This window comes from Notothenia coriiceps, unplaced genomic scaffold, assembly GCF_000735185.1.
Source record: "Notothenia coriiceps isolate Sejong01 unplaced genomic scaffold, NC01 NC01_scaffold00016032, whole genome shotgun sequence".
In the NCBI taxonomy this organism is placed as follows: Eukaryota; Metazoa; Chordata; class Actinopteri; order Perciformes; family Nototheniidae; genus Notothenia; species Notothenia coriiceps.
The window spans coordinates 1-19,009 of record NW_011348733.1 but is presented as its reverse complement, the minus strand read 5'-3'; the positions used below and the strand labels follow the sequence as shown (position 1 = coordinate 19,009).

Below are 19,009 nucleotides of genomic sequence, written 5' to 3'. Positions count from 1 at the left end.
AGTTCTGATTTTGAATTCAACTGCAGCTCTGTTAAATGTTGTGGCTCCTTCTTGCACGGTTGCTCCACTATTGCATTGGCCAAATCTCACACAAAAAGCTATAAACTTGAAAATGAAGCACGTTTATTGTATCTATGTAAACATTCTTACAAAACAGAGAATTGTATTTCCAGTTTCAGAAGTAAAGAAAAAAATCATCGTCACAATGAACAATATAATAACACTTAAAGCTTTTCAAAACATATTTTACTCAGAGCTTGTTGACTTCTCATCAACTCATCACTGCTCGTTCGACTCCTTATTCATGGAGTTATTGATCTGGACTAGGCATCAGATGCAGTCACTGTGGTGTCAGTTTCATTTGACGAGGGGTCATACAGATTGTTATAGAAGGAAAGGTCTGATTGAGTTCCATGTTCTGTGCCCTGGAGGGAAAAAAAATAGATTTGTATTTAATAATCTGCGCTCCTTGAAGGATGGATAATATGTGTTATTGATACATTCGGCTACTTACTTGTATTTTGCAGTCAAAGAGGTCAAACCCAGCGTCCTGGTCAATTGTGTCTTCATTTAAAATCATCGGCTGATTCCTGAAACACACCAGCAGAAATGTCACCTGTCAGAATAAACCAGCATTCTTTCTTTGGTGTTTCTTTATAAGTAAATGATGTATGTATTTAAAAACAACTCTGTCTGTACATTGTGTTACACCGCCTGTTCTTGTTCAGCACTACGAGGAAGATGGAGATGATGACTCCAGCCAGCAGAGTCAGACCGACAGCCAGACCTGCCGACATCATGTCTGCAGACACACGGAAACAAGATGAAACACAACATCTGACTTCAATGTCTTTGTCAATATCGCACCTGTTGCGGAAAGTCTGTAACAAATGCACTACTCCCTCCTCTTTGCCAAATGTTTGCTAAGAACTACAATGACAAATTGATATTAATAGCTTTTTCTAAATAATATTCAACTATTCTTTTGTGACATTATTTATTATTAGACGTAAGTTTCAGGTGGAAAAAAGGTTGTTACACGGGTGGTAGCGGGATTATCTGATTTCTGTGTAACAATAATCAGATATGGTTCACAAAGATAACATACAATAGTTGGCAAGATAAACTCATGTGCAAACAAAATAAAACACATTTGTTTGGCATCATGACAGCTACCAATGAGTCTTATCGTTATCTGCATCTCTTGAAGCTGATTCAAGTTGAGGAATGCCACTAAATGAGTCTGTGGGAAAGTTAAGTGTCATCCTTACATATGAACTATGAGGTGCTAACTGTGTGTTACTGTGATACATTAAAAACACGATCTGTAAACAACATAGTAAGGTGTGCTAGAAAACAGGCACAAAGTATGAAAGGCTTTAATGGGAGTTGTTGACAGGTTAAAAAAAAAAAAAAGGTTGGTTAATAATGCAGACATAAATGATTTGTTTATACTAATATCAATGTGTGCTAATGATTTTTGGATAAATAGTTGTTTTCTTATTTACATTTGACATTACTTAATGGGAAAATAACACTGCAGAACATACATTTTCCTTTCTCTTGCTGAATGTATGCCAGTTTAAGAGGGTCAAATGGGTGTCAGGTTACCATTATCATCATCCGGAGGGCCGATGGGGGGCTCTGAGTAGCAGCCGCCAGGGCGGACGCTGATGTCATCAAGAGCAACGTCCCCTCCTGGATTCATCCCCCGCTGATACACAAACACAAACTGCGACAAAAAAATAGTTTAATGTGAAAATACAAATCAGAAATGTCAGATATCACATGAGGAAAAAAAATTCATTCATTTTGTTTTGTTGTTTATGGGACTTTTATCTAAATATTTGTAATGAAATATTTGAACAAAATTACATCTGTTAACCACAAACAGTCAAATAAGTTTAGAAGTCAAACTCAAAGGCATCTGGAATATGACAAGATATCTCGACTAGATACTGTCAAATCTTAAAATTAAAAATTAACAAGTAACTGTAGTGGAGTAAAAAGTACATTATTTCCCTCTTAAATATAAATAAAGTAGCATAAAAAGTCAAACCAGGTCTAAATTATATTACAGTTCTTGTGTAAATGTAGTTGATAACTTCCCACAGCTGGCAAATACCAACACGTCAAACCCTGATTTTTCTCATACTAACACTACATGCGTTTGTTCTGATAGATAAAACAAAAATACTTCATTACCCAGAATGCCTCATTATGTTTCACAGTCAAACTGGCCTCCTTCCACCTGTCTCCCTTGTTTCCTGTCTCAATCCACTTCAGCATCCCTTCTTCGTTGCCACCTGAATGCATTGTTCTATGAGACAGGGCAGCACAAGTTAAATCATTTTAAGAGTACGGTTGATGATTTATGTTCCTCTCGTCATCAGACACTAACTGCTCGTTACCTGTCGTTTGTGTAAACTCTGAGAGTCCCAATGTGGCTGCCAAACATGTGGTACCAGAATGTGAGACAGTGACCTCTAGTGGCCGGCTGGAAGACGTCGCTGATCAGGAAGGAATTGTCCCCCCACTCGCCCACTGAGTTATCCACATACAGATAGTAACCTGGTGGAATCATGACAAGATCAAAAAATATACCTGACAGAAAGTAAAGCTTATTAGATAACATGATATAGTCAACATCACTTCAAACTAGTATATACAATAGAGCCAAAGCTTCCAAACTGTAATTTATACTATTTCCACCAGACTGAGGAATTCTCACACATTTCACAAGTAGCTACTAATGTTTTGTTTCACGCACAAAAGATACAAATGCATTAAAATGGATGCAACTAATCACTGTCGTATCCTAGAATGTGAACAAATATAATCCCTCTAGCATTTTGTATACTGTAAATAATTACATTTGAGTTGGAGCAGTGCATTTCATAAAAAACATCACTGACATTATGTACTGTACAAACTGGCATTGAAAGGGTTAAGATTCTGAAAATGAATGCATATCTGGTGCTTATAATCAGAAATTATGTTTGTTAGAAGATATGGATTGAAAATAATATTAGTATATATATTTGGGAATTTGTCGAGGCAGATATTTTTTTATTTGAAGTCTAAGGACATCAGAGCAACTACTATAAAGCGAGGGGAAAGTGTTGATAATGTGCTGGGAAACTTTTAACGTTCTACTTACTCTTTAGTGAAAATGCAGATGTGATTTACAACTGAATTTAGTTTTTTGATTGTGTAAATTAATTGGATTTGGTCACACAGAGGTATAGGATGTCTGTATCATTACCGTGTATTGAGTTGGTGGTGTGGTCCACACTGGGTCCGGTGCTGGGGTTTGTAGAGGCCCCCCTGCCTCGGAGCCAGTCCTCCTGGTCCACGTCCCCTCCCAGGTTGCTCCAGCTGCACGTGTTGATTTCAAAGTCACAATGTCCCGGAGGAGGACACTGAGCGTCCGTCAGATGCACATCGTCAAAGGCCAGGTCCCCCTCCTGCGTGGGGCCGGACTTCACACCTTCTACCACGATCTGAAACACAAAGCGAGGAACATTAAACTGCTAACTGTAAATATTAATATATATAGAGCAAAATTAGATATAGGTATGTTTAGGCTTATTTGATCACATTATAGTCTCAATTTGAGACAGTTCTAGACTCGAGGCATTAAAAAAGGAACGGGAAAATGTTTAAAGTAATTTTCCTTTTTCTTTTTAAACTACCGGTAATAGCATGGGCCATTAATGGGGCAGTTCACTTATGTACCCTGTAAGGCTGGGTTTGCAAAAATAAATAAATAAAACAAGTTTGTAACATTTTCAATATAATATCAGTTTTATGTGGAGAGGTTGCGAGATATGAGACATGTAACTCAAGCTGTCAAGTAAATGTAATAAAGTAAAAGAGTACAAATGTATTAAATGCCATAACAAATAAATACTCCACTAACAGTTCAATGGTTCCAAGTTGTATTTAAGTTAACTACTATTTATTATACCTTCAACCATTGTCTATGAATATCACTTTTTCCCAAAACGTCTGTGTGTGATCAGCAGACTGTTTGGTGCGGATCTTGGTCACTCACCCTGTAAGGCTGCACCCGGGGCAGCAGTGACGCCTGAGCGAACCTCCACAGCCGGCCCTGGTCTCCTGACTGAGAGAAAATCAGAGCTTCCTTCCCTTCTTCGCTCTGCTGGTAAACATTCAGCATGCCCACTCCTCTGCCGTACATGTGGTACCACAGCTGCACACAGACCCCTTTACCTGAAGGGCCACAGGAAGGACAACCAGATCAGATACATGAAAAACGAAAGAAATGTACACCTTTAACTGCATAGGTGTCCAAATATTTTAGTTTGACTGTAGACAAAAGAAGTGATGGATCGTACTAAGTACATTTCATTAATGATATGACAGTCACAGTCATTTTTCTTTTGAATTCAAATGTTTTACTATAAGGGATGAAGACACTGTATGTTTGATGAAGTTTATTGGGCATGTGCGGGGATCCTATACATCCTAAAGTCAAACCCTTTGATCATATTGTATTCAAATGCATTAAATCAGGTGTTTTCTTTGTAAGACATTCAACTTAATGTTTGGTCCTGTGTGAATCATCTGTCCTGTCTGACTGTCTCACCTGCAGGGTACAGAGGTGAAGACATTTTAGCTGTCTGTCCCTGGAGGTCGTCTGTAGAGGAGGACAGGAAGTAGTAATGTCCGGTGGGGGTGTTGGTGGTGTGGTCGCTGTCCGGCCCGGTGTGGGGGTTGTGTGTGGAGCCCGTCTCTCGGACCCAGTCCGAGTCATCGTCGCTCTGCTGCTGCCAGTCACAGCTGCCCTCCTCAAAGTCACACACATCTACAAGATAATGTTTTGGGAAGCATTATAAGAGTTACTTCTGCATGGAAAGATAATGGTAACTCAGTGTTTGCACTCATTATTGCTTAAACGCAAAATGCCTTTGTCTGAATGTCTTTAATTTTTGTAAAGCCCCTTGAATTGCCTTGTGTTGAAAGGTGCTATATAAATAAACTTGCCTTGCCTTGCCTATGAGACCCAGTCTAATAGGGATATTAAACATGTATCCTTTAAATGTAGTTGTGTCAAGTAGGGATGCAAAATGTATTCACATTTTATGGAAATCGCAATATGGACTAGTTTGATATTCAAAACACAAGTACAACTATATTTGTTAAAGGTTGAATATGTGTTAAAGTAGCATTTTGAATGAAGTAATGTTGAGCTACAGAGTTCTCCTTGCCTACAAACGGTATTTTACAGACAAAGAAAAAACAAACTATAAAATGTTCTTGTATTTTTCAAATATTATAAGAAGTATCATAAAATAATTATCAGTCCCTCCACTTTCATATTGCCCAACAAAGTATCACATACAGTAAACACATGAGAAGTATTTATTGTGATACTTCCCTTTAGACAGTATACAAGTCTATAAGAGCCAGTAAGGAGGGAGGGAAGGTTAAGTGGATATGATTCACCGGGGAGGGGAAGGAGTTTTTTTTTAATGTGCCTCGACTACCTCTTTTCTAGTTATTTTACTCAGTCTTCAACATTTCGATTCACATTAAAACAAACAAATCACTGGAAATGACAGTGCAACTAAACTAACATGTTTCTTTCTGTATTTGTTTCCTGCAGCTTCAGTTGTATTACCAGAGGCGGGACATGGTCCACTGATGAGGGAGATGTCATCGATGGCTATGTCTCCCGCCTCCCCCCCCACCGTCGCCTCGAGAAGTACTTGGTGGACTTCCTGCAAGGTCACATGACTCCTCGCCAGCCGCCACTCGTCCCCCTGATTTCCTGATTTTTGCCACACCTACAGGAAAGACATGAGGCTGATTCACTCAATGAGGATGTGAGGATGCTTTTGCAACACCGGGGCATGCACTGAAACTGTGCAGCTTGCACTCATTATACAATGCATTAATGTCATTGTGCAACAAGGATTTCGCAACTATGCAAAACGTATAATAACAGAGAGAAAACTCAGCAGGAGCAGTCACCAATATTTCTCAACCTCACAATCGTTCAGTTGTAGTAAAGGGAAGTCAAGTAAAGTGTCCAGACTCCAACAAGTGGCCTCCTCTGACCCCTGTAATCCTTAAACTTGTTTAAACATTAAAAAATATCATTATTATTATTTTAAGTACACGGTGGTATTACTTTGCTGACTGCTTGCTCTTGCAACAACATCTCCATTATGTTATTTTACTCTGTTTAGTCTTGCACTATTTTATTTTATTTGTTTTATTGTTTTATGTACTATACATACTGTATATTATGTTGCATTGTTGGAGGACCTTGGGACTTCAGTTTTCATTGCCATATCTACACTGTAGCTACAGTGCATATGAAAATAAATCCTTTACAATTGAGTGTGTTGGAGAGGCTGAAGTGGTGGACTTATAACCTTTACCAGCATTTAAAAAAAAAATAGATTAGCAAACTGCATTTTTGTGCATTTTATTTACCAATGTTCTCTTCAAGGGATCAGCTGTTTGTAGGAGCATCTTCAAGGATCCCACAGTAGCTCCGAACATGTGGTACCAAAATGTGAAACAGTATCCTTTTCCACCAGCAGGCGGCAGCAGCAGAGACTTCAGCTGGGCCTTATCTCCCTTCACACTTGGTGCTGAGCTCTCGATGAAAAGGAACTTCCCTGTGAAAGAACAAAAACAGTAATAAATCCACAACACAATCAAAGTGTATTTGCAATGCCTTGTCACATGTTGTATAAACCAATGAGCTGTGAAGAATAATGAACTTAAAAGAAGAAAAAGAGAAGTTTAGAGGAAAGGTTTTAGAAAAGTCAAATGTGGCTATTCGAAGGCAAATTACAATTTCCTCCTCTGTAAACAGGAGAAAGAGGTGACATGATTGAGATCTACAACATATATGGTATCATGTCAGACAAGCCTGTCTTCCCCTTTTGGAATAAGAGGTATGAGTTAGGAGGTAAAAGTGTAAAATACATTTAAAGTGTTTCTTTGAACAAACAAAAAAAACACTTTTTGCTGTTGAAACAGGAAACAAGCTTCAAGAGCTTCAGGCTCTTAAAACAATAGCTTGTATACATTCTAATCAACAAAGAGTATTTGCTATCATTGTAAAAGCTGCCTTGTGATTATTTTTTAAATGATTGTTATTTTAAAACAAGTATTCTGTGGTATTACTTCGTTGTGCTGGTTGTTTGTTGTAGTTGTTTACCAGAATGGGATGACCAGTATGAGTGTGGTGTACAGTAACTGCTGATAAGCATTATTTAGTCACTCTTCTGTTTTTGTGAATTTTCTTTTCTTGTGACAGTTATTTCCCAGTAATGGTCACTTGTGGCCGCAGCTACACTGAAAGATAAAGATAAAAAAAACTAACTTACTGTAAAACTTTTCTTCCATGAATCCGGTTAACAGGTCCAATAATTATTCAATTGTATTCATACTTCTATTATGGATTTGAACTCACATGCTTTAATGGTTCTTACTAGTCAGTTGCTGATCTTATTTTTCGTGAATATTCCTACTTCCTTATTGTTTCAAATTGCATGCTTTATTTACATGAGGATTGTAATTGTGCTTACTTATGTCTATCTTTTACCTTTGACCTATCCATAGTGTTTGTAGCTGCAGCACATTTAGCTTAATGTTTATCTTGCTTGTAGCAAAGGAACATTTCTCAACACAGCCGATGCTGTACTTCCTGTATTAAATGTAACTGAGAAGTAATACAAATGCTCTCTAGTTATTTGTATGTTTTAGGAGACTGAAGTTAAAGTGACCTGTGCTGGTAGAGTGGTCTCCTGTAGGCCCGGTGTTGGGGGTCTCGGTTGGACCCGTCCTGCTGAGCCAGTCCAACTCGTCCTCAGCGCCCTGAACCCAAACACACAGCCCGTCTTCGAAAGAGCAGCCACAGGCAGACAGAGCTGAGGAGGGAGACGTGGATTTATTAGGAGAAGTATACAATCTGTGAATTATCCCTAGTACTCATGTCCAATTCATTCACATGCAATTCAGATATGAACCTTACACACCTGGTGGTTGGTAGGATTTTTCACAGTTTATAAAAGAGATATTATCCACAGCAACAATCTGGTCTCCAGCAGTAGTTTCCGTCTGAGTCACTTTATTCACGCTACTGAACCAAACCTGAAAGAGAAATGGTTCCATTCATGCTTTTGACGAATGTTGTCCTTAACAACAAAGAAAACTATACTTAAACACCCTGCACATGGACATATTTTGGAAAATGTTAAATCGTTTCTAACATTTACCCACAATCCTCACCCTCATGCAGTGATATTGACATCCCCTACTCTTTCACTGTTTTGTTAATCATTTCCTTTCCCTAGTTTTTTTAAAATACACTCACTTGCCAGTTCATTTGGTGCACAAGTCAAAGACAGTCCAAAATATAAATAGGTGTTGAATTGGATTGAGATGTGATATCCTAATACATTTTGGTATTATTATGGTGTTTACGTGATTTTGTTTTCCTTTAAGGGGAGATACTACAGGTATATACGGTCAACTAAAGTCTACTCTACATTACCAAACCAGTTCCCAGTTCCTCCGTTAATTAGTAATACCTAGATAATTCGTTTTTGTATTACACATTTTCAGAAATGTGATTTTTAGTTATGCAAATAATGCATTATTCATTGCTTACTTTTGTTAAATTGAGGAAAAATACACAGATGCAAATAGACAATTAATTAAAAATAAAAACCTAGATGTGTACTAGTTCTTTTGCGCTAGTTTGAGGAAGACTCAAAATCCAGAAAAAAAAAAGTTCACTTGCAGTTTCCCGCCTTAATATGTCACTTGTCTGTACGCCCCTCTTGTTTGGATTAAAACTTGATGAATCTGTTAGAAGTAGGATACACAGTTGCACACCTTATAAGTCTGGGGGCTCAGGCCTACGGGCAGATGCTCTGGGGTCCAATGGGAGACAGTGTTTTGACTGCGTGACCACAGGATTGCTTCACTCCCCTCAGCTTGCTGCATAAGCACTCTGAGTGACCCAGCACTCTCTGCGCGGATGTGGAAGTGAAACCTGCGTTAAGGAAAGAAGGAAGTTAGAAGGGGAGAGTGTTGGATTGGGAAGAAAGACGAGGGCGGTGGACAGTGTTGAGCAATTCATACTTTACATTTTCAACACTAACAAAGAACATATTTTACAGATACTAGGAAGGTTAATGTTGTGGCTATGAGTGTCACTTACAGAATCTGGCAGAAGGGAGATGCAGGGGGGAGTGGGGGACTCTGGAGGCGGGCTTCACTCTGCGTGGACCCCTGACTTAAATTCACACTCATGTAGTAGCCTGAGAACAAGGAAAAACAACAAAATCAATAAAGTAGACCCCTTAACATGCTGAGTGTAGTTATGAGGATTTCTAAGCAATGTTTTCCCTAAAGATCTGTTCCTTTGGGTCTATTTACATTCAAATAATTGAAGCTAATAATGAAGCAACCTGTGTCTGTAGTGTGATCAGTCGGCGGCTCGGTGTTGTTACTGGCTTCCTGTCTCCGCCACATCATCTGTCCTTCACTGGTGTCCGTCCATAGGCATTGGTCACTCTCAAATGTGCACCCACCTAATAGTTAAAGACAAGGCGTGAGTAATACTGCTGGGAAACAATGGAGGCGAAAACTGGTTCATGATTCACATGTTTTTGAAAATAAGTATTAAAATAGTCTGTTTTTGTAACATCTTGTTACAACATTATATAATTCCGACCTTTTACTAAATCTTGTGATAGAAAAGGTTGACCTTTGTTAAAGTGAACCAGTAAAGTCATTTTCCTTTAAATTAAACACTGCCAGATTTGGCCACTCGGCTGTCATCAGAACTTGCAATGTATACCTTACACATACAAATATATTTTGGTGAAAACAAGAAGTGTTTTGAGATTGGGGTTACATTAGCATCATGTAAATAATGTCTTAAAAAATTAAAAAAAGGTTTCAGCTTCCTTATCATTGTCTTATTGTGCAATACTGTACATTCAGCATGAAAACATATTCTTTCTCAATCATGATCACTTGACAACTTTTATGTATATTCATTTTGACCCACATGCTCAACTTATTTCTCCCCGCTAAAACGAATGCGACAGAGTTACCATCCTGATTTTACTTTCTGGCAGCCTGCTAATGGATCTAGGAAAATCTAAGATGTCATTTCCTTTTTTGTAAGAAATTGTATTCTGCAAATAAAATGGTAGAAGCATTTGTCTGTGCATGCAACAGATAGCTCACCACAGCCATCCTCGTCCTCCCCCTGCGGGCAGTCTGCACGATAATCGCACTTTAAAGAAGCCAGAATACACACATCTGACCGCCAACAGAAGAACTCATTACCCTGCAACACAGAGAAAGAAAACAGCTCTGGATTATATTCCACAGGACAACAGTTTGATGTTTCACAATAGGAACTTATTATTTAAAGTATTACCTGACAGGGTGTGGGGGGGGCAGAGGTGGGGGGTGTGTCAGGCAGTTTGTTGTTGTCAGGGTCAAATTCACACTCCCTGGAGAAAGAGATGTCGTCCAGCGCAACCATCCCCCTGATCCCATCACCTCGCTCATATCTGAAGACAAGCTGAGAAGTAGAGGAGGAGACACTCTTAAAAAAAAAGTTATTAGGTTTTTTTTAGACACTTTGGATCTTAGAAGAGCTCAAATATATTGATATTGTTTTAAGTCAAACCCATATTTCAAGCCAGGCTTTTATGTCATTGTGTAGTGTCAATTCCCTCTTTCAAAAATGTCCTCATTAGACCCATTGTTCACATTAAATATTGAACAGCTTTAAAAAATATTTATTTCATCTTTGTGATCTCTTATGATTGATACAAATAAGAGAATTATTCATAAAGTAGGCCTAGGCTGTCATTTACTGAATTGTGTGCGTCTTTACTGACCTTGCTAATAGACAAAGTGGAGAGCGTGACCTCTGCTCTCTGCCAGCTGTAGCTCTGGGAGTTTTCTCCAAGCCACAACACAGCGTCGTCTCTCCCAGAGCGAAGTGTGCGGCCTCGGGCTGTCAGTCGGCCTGCAGCGTCGCCCAGGCTGAAGAAGAAGAAGAATCTCACCTGCACGGAAACAACACGAGCCCTCACAGTGAGCGGACGTACATAAAAGAGGCCATGCTGTGCTTTAAAAACAATAAAGCCATTACTTTTATCTAAATAATCTCAACTGTCTCATGAACTGTGATCAACCTGCAATAGTGGTTAATCATTTACTCTAGATCAGATTAAGCGTTTGATAACAAAAGCTATGCACACTCTGCAGAAACAGACATTGCCAAACAATTGAGTAATTTTTGATTACTTACAGTGTTCTGCTCATTATGCCTTTTTATTTAGATCGATCATTAGATTTTACATTTTATTTCCTATATTTAGTTTATAACTAAATATCTGTCAAACGTATGCAACTCTAACCAGCCTAATGTGTACTGTGTGTTGAGTGCTAATGACCAAATGTTAGCATGCTTTAAAAAAATCTATATGCATTTTTATCAGCTTGTCAGGATGGCACTCCTGTCAACTTTTACACAGTAACCTCTTTCATTTTGATTTGACATGCACCCTTGAATACTCACAGTGCAGTTGGAGCTGGGTCGTAAAGTTTTGGAGAGAATCTCTGACGTCTGATTAGGCAGCTCAGCCCCAGGGATGACATAGTGACCTGTATAATTATGAAATAAGTAAAAATACATTAGTAAGTAAAAGCACAGAATTTCTTTTTACAGAAGCAAACTGAATAAATGACGGATGCTCCATCTAGTGAGTTATTTAGAGTCAAGACCCATTTGAGTTACGCTAATGGCAACAGCTCAGAGAGTGATATACCTGCATCAGAGTTTTTGGTGTGATCCCTCGGAGGCCCGTGATTGGGCCAGGCGTCCTCTCCTTTGCGATGCGTCCAATCAGCTCCTGCTGTGTCCACGTCACTTTGCTCCCAGAAACACAGGCCTTGTTCAAAGCTGCAGCGCTCCAAAACACCTTGTTGTTCTACATTTTGTATTATTTTCAGGTAAAAGGGAGTGAGAGGTAGACAAGTTGAAAACTGCTCCTGGAGAAAAATGAACCTGTGAATGTGTAGAGCTTGTTCTTATTGATGAATCTATTATTTTGTAACTCTAAAAAACCATCAGAAAAAAAGTGGAAAATGCCATGAAAGCGGACATCTTTACATTTCTTGTTATGTAAGACAGTCAAAAAAAGGGAAGCAGCACATTTCTAAGATTTGAGAAGCTGAAACCAGTAGATGTTGGTCAGTTATGGTAACAAATAAATAATATACACTTTTATAAAAACAAACAGCTTCCAATTAATTTTCTGTCCATCCAATAATTACCTAATCATTGCAGCTCTATGATTGTGTAATGCATTTGTATACAGCACACCACACTTGTACATTAATTCATATCACATACTTTTATATTACTACTTTCTTATACAGTAAAAACTTAACTCCTAAATATTTAGCGGATGTAATGAAACAGTGTTCAGGACAAGGGGAAGTACACAGGGAGTGTCTGTGTGACTTGATGAATCAACCAGAACAGTATAGTCAGTATTTTTAACATATTTTGTAACCTTAAAACATTTGTGATGTCTCACCACAGTTGTTCTCATCAGACCGGTCCCCACAGTCATCGCTGAAGTCACACACTTGGTTGAGCCCGACACACACACTGTTGTTGCACGTAAACATATTCTCTGGACACAAGGGCTGGGGCTCTGAGAAAACCAAACGTATTTCAAGAATCAGCTCGAGAAGAAAAGAAGACAGCTGAAATAAAGTGTGTGTTGGAACAGCAGGTCACCTACCAGGCAGGGAGCAGTTGGTGAAATCTATGTCATCGATGGCCATGTGTCCGGGCCGGTTGAAGGTCCTCGAGGCTTCAAACAGGATGGTGAAGGCCACCGGGATTCGACCAACCGTTACCTCACCGTGATGCCACTCATCTCCATGGTTACCAGACAGCCACCACAGTGCGGTGGTCCTGGAGCCGTCGTGCAGCAGCACCTTCAGCTCCTCCATGTCTGTACCAATGAGAAAGAGTTAAAGTTACTATGAGGAGAATGGTAGCCAGTTAAAGGGTAGACATTTCCTTTAAGAATATATTTTGTGGTTTTGGCAATTACTGGGGGGCAAGATCAACAAAGAAAGAACAGAAAATGATATCAAAAGAAAGTTAAAGAACAGGCATTGCAAAGCTTTCTTTAATACTGAGTGTGATGACCAACAGCCACTAGGCAATCAACAGCAGAATGCATAAAGTTAAGAGCATGCACGGCTGAAGAGAGTAAACATATTCAAGACCTTGACTTCAAGTATGTGTAGAAAGTTTTGAATATTAATACTGACTTTGGGTAAGCTAAGCATTGCAAGGCTATGCAACCTGCAACCCGCATTAAGTGTCCTCATACCACCTGCTCCTAAAAGAAATGTACAGTAGGCCCTATAGTCAGATGATGACCTAATGACACAAAGTGAGGGTTCACAGCCTAAATGAAAGTTCCTTGTAGTTTATTTTAAACATACCTTCTCCAAACATGTTGTAGTAGAAGTGTAGTGTGCAGGTGGCGCTGGCCTGGTTCATGATGGGACTCTGCACAGCAGCAGGGGTAGTTTCAATTCCCTGGCCCGGCTCCAAGGCCATGTACCAACCTGGCATAAACAGATAAGAACCCAAAGCGTTTTATTATAGAATAATCTTTCCACACACAATCAGCAGCAGTCAGTTTAAATTGAGTTTCGTATACAATGCAGGAAGTCCTTAGATGTTCTCGGGACTGATTACCGGTATATATTTTCGCCCTTCTTTATTGTCTTTTCAGAGCTTAGGGCATTTTATTTTAGGTGTGATAGCAGCTGACCTAACAGCATTATCCTGAATTCATAAACAGTATATTTTATTTATTATTTATTTATTTCCATTAAAATCAAGGAATCCAAGCCAGAACAACAACAGGATGGGGATGTAGAAGCTGTGGCTAAACCTAAAGCCGACAATGCAACCATAACTATTGGAAAAGAGGAAACATATTCTGCTTATTCAGCCTTTTCTTACCCTTGTAAAAACACATTTTTTACGATTGAAAATGTATGATAAAAAAAACTAAAGATCTTTCTTCTTTCCGCTTTGCAGGGTTGTAACTATGATGAATTATTATATGATGGGAAATCCAGATAGATACACATTATGTTTGCTTTTTTATGGAATCTAAAGTCCAGAGCATCACAAATGTTGGTAACCTCTTTGCTCTGCCTCTTATTGCTGTTAGTGGCCTTTACACTAGATGCAGAAGCAGAATGAGAGGGGGCTCACCCAGTTCAGAGCCCACTGTGTTGTCTACGGAGGGTCCAGTGTTCCCAGTAGCATTCCTTGTTCTCGTCCACTGACACTGGCCTGCACTGATGTCCTCCCAGCCACAGGTGCCGTTTTCAAATGAGCAACCCACAAATCCCAAACCTGTCTCATTCACTAAAAGAAAAAGAAAAAAATGTGTTTATTATTTATTGAATCATCATCAGACATATTGGCATAAAGAAGCTCCCTTACGGTCAAAATGCACAACTTTAGTGGATCATACAATATCAAGCATTGAATTATTGCAGTCTTAAGATGCTCCTACTTTTATATGGATGTCGGTTTCAAACCACAGCAAAGGCCAAAATGTTACCCGAAATACACTAGGTAAGATTTCTTTTTTTAGCCAAGCTGCTTGCCAGGAATGCCTATTGCTACCTAAGCAACTGTTGAACATCTGAGGTCCCGGTCACTTGTGTAGTCAGCAGTCAATGACAATATAAAACAGTCCATTATATATATAGATTTCTCAGAAATACACTGGAATCATGAGAACTTAGTGATTTATGTGGACAGATTAGATTAGGCTGATGGATCCGGTGATAAACAAGATTAGCCACTGATATGCAGATGCACAAAGTCTAAAATGACCCGTGGTGCATGTAGTAGATATTGAAATAAAAAAGCAATATCAGTACCTTGACAAAGGCCTGGAGTGACAGTGATGTCATCGATGGCAATAAATCCTCTGTTAGTCTCTGCTTCGATCAGCAGCTGAACATGAGGTAGTTGAGAGAAGCAGGGAAAATATTTGCTTAAATATATATTCAAATTTCTTTATTAGGATAAACCCCTTGAGGTGAATCACCTCGTTTTCAAGGGGGTCCCAAGAAAACAAATAACAAACAAGTACAACATACAAACAACATTCACACACATACATCGGAAGAAATAACCAAGAAATTACAAACATTCAGCCTAAGCATACAGCACATGGTAATACATTATAGGCGGTTACATTGAATGCATATCATTGGGTAGAGTAAAGTAGAGTAGCTGTACTATATATACAAAATCATAACAATAAAGACTTAGAAATAAAGACTTAGAAATGGGCAATAATATCCCGTCATTCTCTTATTGTTTATTGATGTCTACCACTCAGCCCCTGTTATATTACCTGGAAAGGTTTCGTCCTCTCTATAGATTGAGAGAACTTGATCCAGCCGTGTCCACTGCTGTTACTGTTGAACATCGGTTTCTCCTCCGATGGCCCTGAACGCATCAACACCGTCAACGTCCCCGAGGCACTGACAAACAACAGAGTCATGTTATTATGTGACATGTGAAAACAGCTAATTATTCTATTGTCTATCAAATTTAATTTGTTCTACTTTGACTTGCTATATTTAACGTGGATCATATTTTTTTACAGTTTCTTGATAGCTCAAACCTTTTCTTTGTTCAAAATTGACATTTTTGCATACAACTCTCACAGTGTGTACAAAGTGTCACAGGATCTTCTTTGTCTTGCACAAAGTGGCGGAGGCAGGTGATTCACGTCTAAATGCCACTTGTGCTCACTTTCTGAGGAAGTCGATGAGGAAACTAAACAGGATGAAGTGCATCCTCCGCATTGTCACAAACTGAACAGTGTGAAAGGTCGTGGTTCGTCATGTAGTGCTGACCTGCTGTCCATATGGTACCAGAAGGTGAGACAGGAGGCGCTGCCTCTGGGTACGATCCACTCTGACACAGCCTGAGAGACGTTGCTGTGGGTTTGGTGCAGTGAGGAGCTCAACAAGAACTGACCTAAATGCAAAGATAAGAATTAGATGATTACGTTTTGCTGACACTTGCATTACCTGATCATTGCATTGTCATTTAATGGTGCACCAACATGAGGGAATTATTTCCAGTGCAAGCTATCATCTGTGAATGCTACACATTCTTTTTGCCTGTTGGAACCTTTCAAACTCTAAATGCATCATGATCAATGTCAGTAAGAGAAAGATACATATTTGATAATGATTTTATAGCCTTCTCATTTTAAAGTTGCTTTTGTAGAACAGACATAAGGATATGATTTGTGGGGCAGGACGGATGTGATTTCAGTAACAGGACTTAAGTCAGAGATAAAAACAGAAGTTAATAAGTAACAGAATGTCAGTTTAACAGCTGCTAACGTGGCGTAAATCAATCATTGATGGTTGTTGAGTTAATTAGTCAGCTAACTTTAAACCCAAATATTTCCTGAGGCTTTTCAAATGAAAAAACGTTAATTATTGCTGGGATTTCTACTGCAAGCCTTTCCATTATGTTTTATTATTTAAAAGTGGCAATAGACAAGTTAGGGTTATTTTTTTGAGTGGTAGACTTACCACATAATTTTTCCCAAACCTTTATTAACTAAATAATACATTTCCAATTGTTTAACCATTTCCTCTATCTTGGGATAGCTACCAATCGCGATTTCTCCTTTGGTTGTGCAAGGGTTGACACAGTTCCTTTGTGCCGTGTGTCGTACCCGTTGGCAGACAGAAATGTGTGGTGAATGACTTATGGGAACCAATTTAAACTCAGATTGTGTTATTGTCCTATAGCCACTACACTGTGCATTCAACATTTACTCCCTAATGATAAATTAAAGCAAAAAAAAAAACTAGATAATTCCATTGTAAGGTACATCAAAGTTGGTACCCTGTGGGGTCTGAGTGGTGTGGTCTGTGGGCGGTCCCTGGGAGCCCCCCCGTGCCAGCACCCAGTCGTGTCCATCTTCTTTGGGGATGTTGACCCAGGTGCACTGTCCGGACTCAAAGTCGCAGCTTCCTGGAGGACTGCAGGCCCCGTCCCTCACAGAAACATCATCTAACTTCACTGTAGCGATGGTGCCAGTCACATGATCTGCCTTAAACACCACCTGGTGAAAGACAGGAACTGTTATAGGAAGTAGAACCAATGGGAGACAGGGAAAAGGCAGTTTTATTGGCAGGAAGTGTTGGAAATAGAAAATTAGAAAAAGCTGCCTACACGGAATTGTGCAGGGGAGGACACAGTGACCTCTGCCACCTCCCAGCCTGCAGAGGGCGCTTCAGATCGTTGCCAAAGAGCATCCTCCAGGTCTCCGCTGCGCAGCAAATGCACGGCAAGGATGTTACTAGACCCCGCAGGTATCCAGTACCTGAACAAGTACAGCAGATGCACAACCATTAAATCTGCATCAGACAACAGTGTATAAACGTAAGGCAGCACTAGACTCACCAGAAGCGAACACATATCTCTGTAGCTGAAAGAAACTCAGGTGTGAGCAGCTGAGCTACCTCAGCCTGTGTAGAGTTGGATGTCATCCCAGTCATGTAGAAACCTAACACAAAGAGAGAGGTCAAGTATCTACATTGTACAAATAGTAAGACATCAAAATGGGATTATGAAACAGTTCTAGCTAGCTAATTTGAATCTAACTATCAAAGGTCTTCCACACTTCATATCCACAAAGTCTGAGTTGCTGTCAGCTAAATGCTACATTGAAGTTATAGGACATTCCTAAGTTCATCATCTTATTTTAGCGTTTTAGCATGCTAGCATTTGCACAAGGCTAGAGGAAAGTCGTTAGTTTCAATTACATTACATTTCATTTAGCTGACGCTTTTATCCAAAGCGACTAACAATTACCGATTACAGGGACATTCTCCCTGGAGTAACTAAGGGCTAAGTGCCTTGCTCAAGGGCACACTAGTGGTGGTGTTCCAAGCGGGATTTGAACTCACAACCTTTTAACTGTTGTGTAAATATTTCACTTTGGACGAGACGCAATCAAACAACATTGCCATCTAAAGAGCTAGCATCTTACGTTGCAATTTATACTAGTCTTTTTTAGGTTTAGTTATTAAAATACCAGAAGAAGTTTTTTCCTCTGGTTTCCTTTTTATGTTAATCATCTTGCTATCACTCAAAGTTATATTTAAACTGATTCCCAGATTTGGAACAGTCGCTCAAACAGATAACAACTTCATAATATTGTCTGATTTACTTTTAATTAACCAAGCATTAAAACCATCATCTAGATCAGTGGTTCCCAACCTGGGGGACCCGGGGGGCCAGAGATCGCAGGGGGGGCGCCAGGCCTCAGATGATTTGAGGCCAAATATCATATTTAGACTTTTTGTTTTACATATAATTGGCAATACATGATTGTCACTAAAAGCCTTGTCTCTACATTACAATAAAATATAAAAATTAATTGATTAATTAATTTTAATAAAAATTCAAGTTAGTAGCTATTATAGGCATAAAAAGACAGAAATGTATAATTCTTTCTTTAATAGAAATGTTTCTTCTGCCCGTAAAGTGTCCAAACCAGGCTTTTCTGGATAAGCGCATTTTTAAAACATAGTCATTGTCCATGCCGGTTTCAGATTATTTGTCACAGTTGCTCCGATCAGATCGGTCTCCTCCATTTTGTAGATTATTTACGACTTTTGAATCCACAGAAACACAGCGGCAAAATCCGGTTTACTTTGAGCATGTGTTTTAAACAGTTTAATCCCTTTGTGAATTGTTTCCACTTGAGCCGTCCTTTAATTTCCTTTAGAGTCCAATAACCATCAAAGTTACTCCAATAGTGCTCCTTAATAACGCTTTCGTCCTCCTTTAACAAAATACTTCAAATTCATCCAGTTTGTGACA

General features: G+C 39.2%; 1 protein-coding gene across 1 annotated transcript; it reads right to left on the bottom strand.

The window, feature by feature from the left end:
- Positions 1-129: 129 nt before the first annotated feature.
- On the bottom strand, positions 130-13,672 carry LOC104949380 (MAM and LDL-receptor class A domain-containing protein 1). The gene is made up of 24 exons (XM_010775743.1): positions 13,555-13,672; positions 12,837-13,052; positions 12,627-12,746; positions 11,853-12,014; positions 11,603-11,688; positions 10,917-11,087; positions 10,448-10,594; positions 10,252-10,354; positions 9,465-9,587; positions 9,215-9,314; positions 8,887-9,046; positions 8,025-8,139; positions 7,773-7,916; positions 6,469-6,656; positions 5,648-5,813; positions 4,613-4,831; positions 4,058-4,236; positions 3,266-3,503; positions 2,412-2,571; positions 2,206-2,320; positions 1,612-1,732; positions 700-802; positions 515-590; positions 130-425 (listed from the first exon to the last, which is right to left on the bottom strand). The coding sequence occupies exons 1-24, from the start codon at positions 13,670-13,672 to the stop codon at positions 324-326; spliced, it is 3,432 nt and encodes a 1,143-aa protein (XP_010774045.1). The 3' UTR covers positions 130-323.
- Between the last annotated feature and the right edge of the window lie 5,337 nt (positions 13,673-19,009).